Genomic DNA, 8,526 nt, shown 5'->3' with positions numbered 1-8,526 from the left:
TAATTATATTTTACCAATTTGGCTTATGCTTTTATGATTACTTTATACATGTGGATATTATTATTGTTATTATTATTATTATTATTATTATTATTATTATTATTAATAATAATAATAATAATAATAATAAATTAATTAATTAATTAATTAATAATAGTAATTATTAATAATAATAATTAATTAATTAATTGATAATAGTATAAAACACATTATTATTATTATTATTATTATTAATAATAATAATAATAATAATAATAGTAATAATAATAATAATAATAATAATAATAATAATAATAATGTGTTTTATACTATGTTTAATGTATTATGTGCTAAATAGTGAACTGCTTTTTTTTGTTCTTGATCTTTTTGAGGGCAAATTCCAGTATATCATGAACTCTGTGTGTGTACAGCGCCACCTAGAGGTTGCTGTGTGAAAAACAATCTGAGCCTCAAGCACAGTAGATTATTTTAATTATGCTAACACAAATGGTTGAATTAAGAGGAGGCTTTTCCAAACATTAGCCTAAATTTGCATGAATTGCCCCTTTGCTCGATTTTTTACATATTAAAATCTTAGATAACAGTGTCCATATTGCTCTTGGTTGTTGTTGCCAGTCATCTGAAATCAAAGTAATGAAAAGTATGAGCATTAAGTTGCTGTGATGAGTGTAGGTGGAGAGCTGTGCAGAGCAGTGGAGTGTTGGGGCCATGTTTGTGAGCCGTTTCACTGTGTGTGTGTGTTTGTGTGGGTGGGATCTAGCTCACGTTGCTGCTGCAGACACTTCAGAGTGGAGCTACAGTCAGTTTGTTAGTTTGCTGGTGCTACGTGATTATTTGTCTTCGCTGTCATGGAGTCACTGAAGAAAAGTCACAGTTCTCTGTCACTAATATGCGGCGCCTTTGTGCTGTGTGTGCAGCTGCAGTTGAGTCTGACGGGAGGTAAGACTTTGATAAATCTCAATCTTCGCTCTTAAAGCTAAATTGGTATGTTTTTGCACGCATAGCTATGGTTGAATTTAGCATTGCGTAGGCCTGTGTGTGTGTGCGCGCGCGTGTGTGTGTGTGTGACACTAAGTGCCCTTAACTCTTTGCTCTTTGTAGTTGTGTTTGTTTAGTGTCTGCTTTCTGTCGATAAAAGCACGTCAGTAGCTGTTGGACATGTAAATGTGTAACTGTTAGTAGGCTAAACCCATTTTTTTCGCACGTCGACACTTGTTTTTTTTGCATATTGAATTGGCAACACAAGTTTTCAATCAATGTCAGCATGCACGTAACTAAGTTAAAAGTTATGTGCTTCCCTTTATTGCAAAACGCTTCTTTGTAACGCAAATGAAACCGATAATAGGACTCGTTTCGCTTGTTTTAGTGGTGGGTGTATTGCAGGACAGCATTTTTTTTAGTTTGCCTCAAGGTGTCTCTTGGTCAGTGGTCAGAGAAGTAGGAAGCCTACTTATGTAAAAGTAACAATACCACAGTGTGGACATACTCAGTTACAAATAGAAGTCCTATAGATAGAATAGAAGACTAGAAATACTAGCATCAAAATGTAGTTAGAGTACAAAAAAGTATCCAGAATATTATGTCATTGATTTATAAGTTTTGGTGCATTCTAGGGCTGGGCGATATGGACCAAAAGTCAAATCCCGATATATTTAGGCTGTATATCAATAAACGATATATATCCCGATAGTTTTATCGCAAAGTGAGAGCAAATGTTCAGTCAAAGTCAAATATGACATGTCACAAGTAGTTTTTTATTGAAAACGTTTATTTAAATGAATATAAATACTTTCTAACAACAGTAGTACCTTTTTCTTAAAATCAAAGCTCCATTAAGTGCACATTTAAATTAAAAGATATATTAAATAAAAATAGCCTATGAAATAAAATAGGCCAATCTTTTTCCGAAATAAATATATTTATATGAGAAAAGAATAACGAACATCGCAGAACTGAATATGACAAACCATAGAAAGGGCAGCATTTGTATATAAAGAAGGGGAAAAATGGAACTATATCAATATATGCGATATGGTCTAATTTCACATCACATTAATAAATATATTGATATATTTTTTATATCACCCAGCCCTAGTGCATTCATGTGCCTACATTACTTTAATGCAATATATCCTGCAGTGGAGCCTTTACATTTCACCAAGGGACCAATAAGGTTCATAGTATGACATCAGAATGTATTTGTTTGTTATATTTTGTTTTACTTATCTGTATCTGGTAGGTATTAGTAACTAAAGGTGTCACATAAATGTAGTAAAACAGCCTGAAAAGTACAATATTGACTCTGTACTTCAGTTCATTACTTGAGTGAATGTACATGGTGCTAATTTGGACACTAATGTTTAGTAATGACAGGCAATGTTGTCCTTTTGAATGGGTATATTAAATATAAAAATGAGGTTAATTAGCACCTGAAAGATGGATACAAAGATTACTAATTTCCATAGATATAAACAATATAATTCAGCTGATAAATGATGGTGTATCTTTATAGATGAAGCTAACCAACAGTATGTAAAATTGTTTAGATTACTTAGTTATTCAAGTGTGAAATACTTGGTGTGGTGCTGCTACTTTTATTTATGTAAACGATCTAAGTACTTTTTTCCCCCACTGCTTGAGACAAACAACAGAGCTGCATAGACAGTAAAAACAATGTGATCCCAAATAACAGGTGCAGCAGTATAAAAGGGAAAAAAAAATAGTGGAGCAGTGTAGAAAAACATTACACAACTGGCCAAGCACAGTTACAAACTGCTTTTGGCCAAAGTGAACACTGTTCCTGATAAAGAGGAAGAGTGGTCACAAGTTGAAACCAACCAGCAGAGTAGTTTCAACTGTACAGACATTTACAGTTTGTTAGAGGTTGAAAACATGATGCAAAGCAGCATTTTAATTGGTGATTTGGTTAGTTGTTCGTTCGTCATGTATATTTCATAATGTGTTTGTTTATTCTCCTCCTGTAGCTTCTGAGTCCTCCTACACAGATGCACACAGCTAAAAGAAATCTAGATGGGTCCACGTGCCAAATCTTTCCTTCACTGTGTTGTCCTATGTTTTTTCATCAGACTGCCCTGCAGATGGACGCATGTGGGTGCCGTTTGAAAACAGATGTTACCACTTTGTCCACGGAGAAGAGGACAAAATCAAAAGCTACACTTTTGAGAGAGCAAAAACCCTCTGCCAAGGATTTGGTAGCTAGCACGACACATTTTATCTTTCAAAGATTAAAAATGACAAATGGACTGTATCTATTTTAGGGCTGGGCAATATGGACCAAAAGTCATATCCCGATATATTTAGGCTGAATATCGATATACGATACATATCCCGATATTTTTTATTGCAAAGTGAGAGCAAATGTTCAGTCAAAGTCAAATGTGACATGTCACAAGTAGTTTTATTGAAACCGTTTATTTAAGTGAACATAAATACTGTATAACAACAGGAGTACCTTTTTTTAATGTTATAAATATATTATAATAATAATTTATCTTATTTATTTATTTATAATATTTTATCTTTTATTCATAATATATTTAAAAAAATATATTTTTATATTATAAAAATAGCCTATGAAATAAAATAGGCCAATATTTTTCCGAAATAAATATATTGATATGACAAAAGAATAACGAACATTACAAAATAACTAAATATGAGAAACCCTAGTAAGGGCAGTATTTTCGTATAAAGAAAGACATTTTTTTTTAACTATGTCGATTTATGCGATATGGTCTAATTCCATACCACATTTAAAAATCTGTCGATATATCTTTTATATCGACATATCGCCCAGCCCTAATGTATTTTCAATGTATGTGTGTGTAACTCAGGTGCCATACATTGCTTTGCTTTTTCCAGAGCTTCTGACCGTCGAGAGCACTGAAGAGAATAGCTTTGTCGTTAAATATAGCCCAGAGGTATGGAAAGGAAATGTCAACGTGTGGCTGGGAATGTATTATGACACAAACAGTAAGTACCGTGTGACCGGAGGACGTGAAAACATGCTGCTAATACTATAAGATAAAGTCTGATTACTTCTGCTTCTTTCTCTTTAACAATCAAAAAGGAAAACATTCCAACTTTTCACTATTGTTTGGAGGTAACTAGGTGGAAAACCAACACTGAATCTTAAATATTGTGTTCTAGCTTAGTGGTTCCCAAATGTTTTCATGCCAAGTTCCTCCAAACAGCAGGAGAAAATAATTGTTTTAGATATTTGAAATAATTATACAGTGTTTTGTCTCAAAGTCTGTTGGTCATAAGTGACCAAGTGTCTCATTCTGAGGGGGGATATACTGTTATTTCTGAATTTTCTGAGCTTTTTTTCTGACTTCCTGGCCTTCAGAGTTGAGGGCAAACATTTATTCTTGGCTTTGGAGTCAGTAGCTTAACAAAAATCCTAACTCAAGAGTAAATATAAATAATCTTAGCTCAAAAAATGATCTAATTTTTTCAGTCGGATCTGTTTTAGTGTATCTATGTATCTATCTGTATCTATTTCCTGGAAATATGTTTGATTTAGAGAATATGAAGCACTGCCTGTTACCTCGCCTCCTATCTTCTGCTAGTGCCAGCCAGATTCCAACACTGACTCATCCTTGTCTTTAAAACCTGGCACAACTGTTTTTTAATAGCAGTCATTGAAGGCATCATCATTGAACGTATATCCTGAGGAGGGAAACATATTCACATTGAACATTATTTTGTGTTTTCAGTTCAGTTTGTGCCATGTGTGAATGCCACTGGAGCTCTGATTGGTGTTTCCTGTTAGGTGACAACATGAGATGGTTCAATGAGAAACCTGTCGGCTTCAGCAACTGGGAGGACGCCCCGCTTCCACCGGACCTCGTGCCCTTGGATATTTGTGTGGCTCTGCACACCAGCACAGGAAAGTGGGAAAATGTCAGCTGTCTGCAAAAAGCAGAGAATGGAGTCGTCTGTGAGACAAATCAGAGTAAGTCTCATTTATTTTATGCAACATTCAGGTCAAAACGTCTTCCGCTCCTGTTGGTATGTTATTTAACTTCCAGAGTCCACCTGATAGGGCCGGGCAATTAATCGAGTTTTATTTTTCAATTACACTTTGGCCTCCAACAATGATGTAAACAAGATAATGAAGATAAAATGATTTTTCCATTTCACAATGATGCTGTTTTATCTTGGGTTATTAATCCTGTGCAGCCCTTTATTCATTACCCTGCATTTGTTTAATAATGTTACCAAAATGCTGAATATACAGTAGGGCTGGGCGATATGGACCAAAAGTCATATCCTGATATATTTAGGCTGAATAGCGATATACTATATATATGCTGATTTTTTTTTTATTGCAATGTTAGAGCAAATGTTCAGTCATGTTCATGTTCAGCAAAGTCAAATATGACATGTCACAAGTAGTTTTATTGAAAACGTTTATTTAAGTGAACATAAATACTGTATAACAACAGGACTACCTTTTTCTTTTCTTTTTTTAAAATCAAAGCGCCGTAAAGTGCACATTTATAAATAAATACATTTAAATAAAAATAGCCTATGAAATAAAATAGGCCAATCTTTTTCTGAAATAAATATATTTATATGAGAAAAGAATAACGAACATTACAGAAGAACTTAATACGATAAACCCTAGTGAGGGCAGCATTTATATATAAAGAAAGAAAAAAAATGATATACGTGAATATATGCGGTCTAATTCCATATCACATTTGAAAATATATCGCCCAGCCCTAATATACAGTATGTTTCCATAGTAACACAGTATGATCCTCGATTTATTGATCAATTGTATTTCATATATCATCTACAATAATATCGTTAAAGTTGTTTTGATGATGTGCAATTTTAACCAAGTATTGAGTGCATAGATGGACATACTTTTCAGAGGCCAACATTTCCATATTAAACACTTTTTTAAATTTGTCTTTTGTAATATATATATATTTTAAACACTGAACTTTAGGTCTTAATTAAATATAAGCCATAATCATTATAATTAGAAGAAATTAAATAAATGAAGAGATCAAATGTTTCATTCTGTGTGTAATGGATCTATATAATGTGTTATTTCACCTTTTTGAATTAATTACTGACATAAATAAACTTTTCTATGAAATTCTAATTTATTGAGATGCACCTGTACACAGATTAATTTCTAAAAGTCAATGACTATCTGATCCATCATGATTTCAGTAATCACAAAATAATTGTGATTATGTTCTTTGTCATAATTAATAGCAGCCTTACCATGCACGAGGCATTCAGTTAACCCATTTAAGCCGGGAAAGCTTTACCGCATTTCTACCATTAAAACCGGGGGCGCTGTTTCGTTATTCTACCATTAAAGCCGGGAAAGTATTTGTAGTTTTTTCCACCTTTTTTCGGTCTCTTGGCCAATGAAATGCATCAGAATACATGTGGGAGTGTCGCAATGCAACATGTTGATTTAAAAAAAAAAAAAAACTTTATTGAAGGTTTGGACAAATAAACTCAACTTCTCATGAAAGCCACAGGTATAAGCTCTCAAATCCGTTTTGAATTTAATTTCTATCTGCTACAGAGGCTGAAAAATCTATTATTTAGTAGAAGCGTTGACACTTCTGTTGAATTTCCAGAAAAAAATCAGGTTTTAGGGGGTTATTTTAAAATTGCCCAGAGGTTTTACAGGCATTTTTTCCAGGTGTTTTAGGCCTAAATGGGTTAATGTGACTTCTGTGTTTGAGATTGTTTACCACTTGCCTCACAATGTGTTTTATTTTTCACCAGAAGCAGAGGAAGCCAAGCCGAGTAAGTGGACCTTTGAGCTGTTGTTGTTTCTATACCTATTCCTCTGTGATTTAGTGTACAATAGTAGTGACCTTCCTTGCATTGTTACTTGTTCTCCTCAGAGCCCAGCGCGCTACTGTCCGCCCTGGTCATTCTCAGCGTGGTTGCTATCATGGGAGTCTCTGCAGTTATTTGGTTCCTGCACCAGAAGCACAACCTTGGCTCCTCTATCCTCACGGCATTCGAGTACCACCCTCCGTTCCGAGTGCTGGACACAGACCGGTCCTGCCTGGTGGAGGCCGAGGAGACCGACAGCGTGCCGTAGGAGAACTTTCTCCGTCTTCCACAACAGGAAGGAACCAGACCTTCGGTGTCTATTCACGCATAGAGAAGTCCACTCTAAAAACAGTTATTGAAGTAGTTTTGGGTTAACGCACGTTAATGTCATGACTCAGAGTAATGCAGTGTGATTGTAAGAAATCTGACGCCAGGCTAATACTAACATCTCACTGTGGCACATAAACATCTCACTACTTCTGCTTTATTATCGTCCGCACTAACAAAGAATCATCTGTACATTTTTCAGATTGGTGCGTCAGTTTTTTGCAGCCCGGTCTGCACGTCGTGTAACATCTTTATTAACAGTTGCTACACTTTTCTTGAATAACTTTTGGGATAATTGTTGCTTTTTTTGCATATTAAAGTAACTCACTATTGCTCATGGAAAGAGGATTAAAGATTAGTTCCAGAGCAAAGCTGTCAACACAAATGTTCAGCGACATAGTATTGTATTACCATAAACTTAAGGGGCTACCCAGAGGGGGACTAAAATAAGAAGGGTAACTGAATGCAAGAGAGACTGAGACAGCCTGATGTTTAGTCCCTAGTATGTAATAAACTTCAAAAATGCTGAATCGTACATTTCACAGAAGCGGTCACGTGTTTCCATTGCACATTCCCTCTCTGCTAAACATTCATCTGTCAAACCAACGAAGTATCCCCTTTTAAGAAGTATTAAAATAAACCAGAATCCTCAATCACAGGCTATCAAGGGCACATGTACTGGATCATAGATTGATCATAGTGAGGTAGATTTGCACAGTCTGTAAAACGGATTATTTTCCAGGTAAAATCTCACTTTAAAATGGAAAGCCTTCCTGAACCAGTAGTGCAAGAGAAGTGCTGACTCATTTCCTTGCATTCTGTCCTGGCCTGCAGTTTCTATTGTAACCAAAAAGTTTTGTTAAAAAAAAAAAATCACATTGATGAAACTCTTCATTTATTCCAGATTAAGTGGCTTCCATGATAATAAATCTACATTTCTTCCGTCCTTTTCTGCATTGTTTAACTGGTCAAAAGATACAATATGTATTTTTGTGTTTCCTTGCTGATCCATGCAATTTTGGCATTATATTGCTTTATTTTTTAGGAGAGTGGTCATGATTTTGGTGTTGGAAATAATTAATCGTGAGACATTAAAGACAATCATATTTGACTATGTGATGGGTATACTGCAGTAAAATGAATAGAGACTTTATTGTGTAAAATACCCCTCTTAATACTGTTGTACACTTTTAACAGCATGAATGTTTTTGTGCAATATTTGAGATTCGAGCCTCTGTGTGTTTTTCATAATAAAATATATTTGACAATAAGAACGATTTGCTTTTGTTTAATTGATAGGAGTCATAAGGTTCTAAAAAGCAGTAACAGGAAGTTATCCTGCCTTTGGTTGTCAAA

The 8,526-nt window shown here is 34.7% G+C and overlaps 1 protein-coding gene across 2 annotated transcripts; it reads left to right on the top strand.

Moving 5' to 3' along the window:
* Positions 1 to 741: 741 nt before the first annotated feature.
* On the top strand, positions 742 to 8,444 carry cd302 (CD302 molecule). 2 transcript variants are annotated; one of them, XM_059343466.1, is made up of 6 exons: positions 742 to 939; positions 3,087 to 3,212; positions 3,883 to 3,993; positions 4,796 to 4,978; positions 6,790 to 6,807; positions 6,909 to 8,444. In XM_059343466.1, exons 1-6 carry the CDS (start codon positions 849 to 851, stop codon positions 7,109 to 7,111), a joined length of 732 nt encoding a protein of 243 aa, XP_059199449.1. In that variant the 5' UTR covers positions 742 to 848; the 3' UTR covers positions 7,112 to 8,444. The 2 variants fall into 2 exon arrangements, with proteins under 2 accessions (XP_059199449.1, XP_059199448.1); XM_059343465.1 differs by having other exon boundaries at positions 743 to 939; positions 6,787 to 6,807.
* Positions 8,445 to 8,526: the final 82 nt, after the last annotated feature.

This window comes from Centropristis striata, chromosome 10 (genome assembly GCF_030273125.1).
Source record: "Centropristis striata isolate RG_2023a ecotype Rhode Island chromosome 10, C.striata_1.0, whole genome shotgun sequence".
NCBI lineage: Eukaryota > Metazoa > Chordata > Actinopteri > Perciformes > Serranidae > Centropristis > Centropristis striata.
The sequence above is the reverse complement of the archived record's forward strand: the minus strand, read 5'-3'. Positions and strand labels throughout refer to the sequence as shown.

Bases quoted from the DNA above. Each gene is read 5' to 3' on its own strand.
- cd302 (XM_059343465.1), top strand. From the start codon at position 849: ATGGAGTCACTGAAGAAAAGTCACAGTTCTCTGTCACTAATATGCGGC. The intron at 3,213-3,882 runs GTAGCTAGCACG...TGCTTTTTCCAG, and splicing joins AACCCTCTGCCAAGGATTTG to AGCTTCTGACCGTCGAGAGC. The intron at 3,994-4,795 runs GTAAGTACCGTG...GTTTCCTGTTAG, and splicing joins AATGTATTATGACACAAACA to GTGACAACATGAGATGGTTC.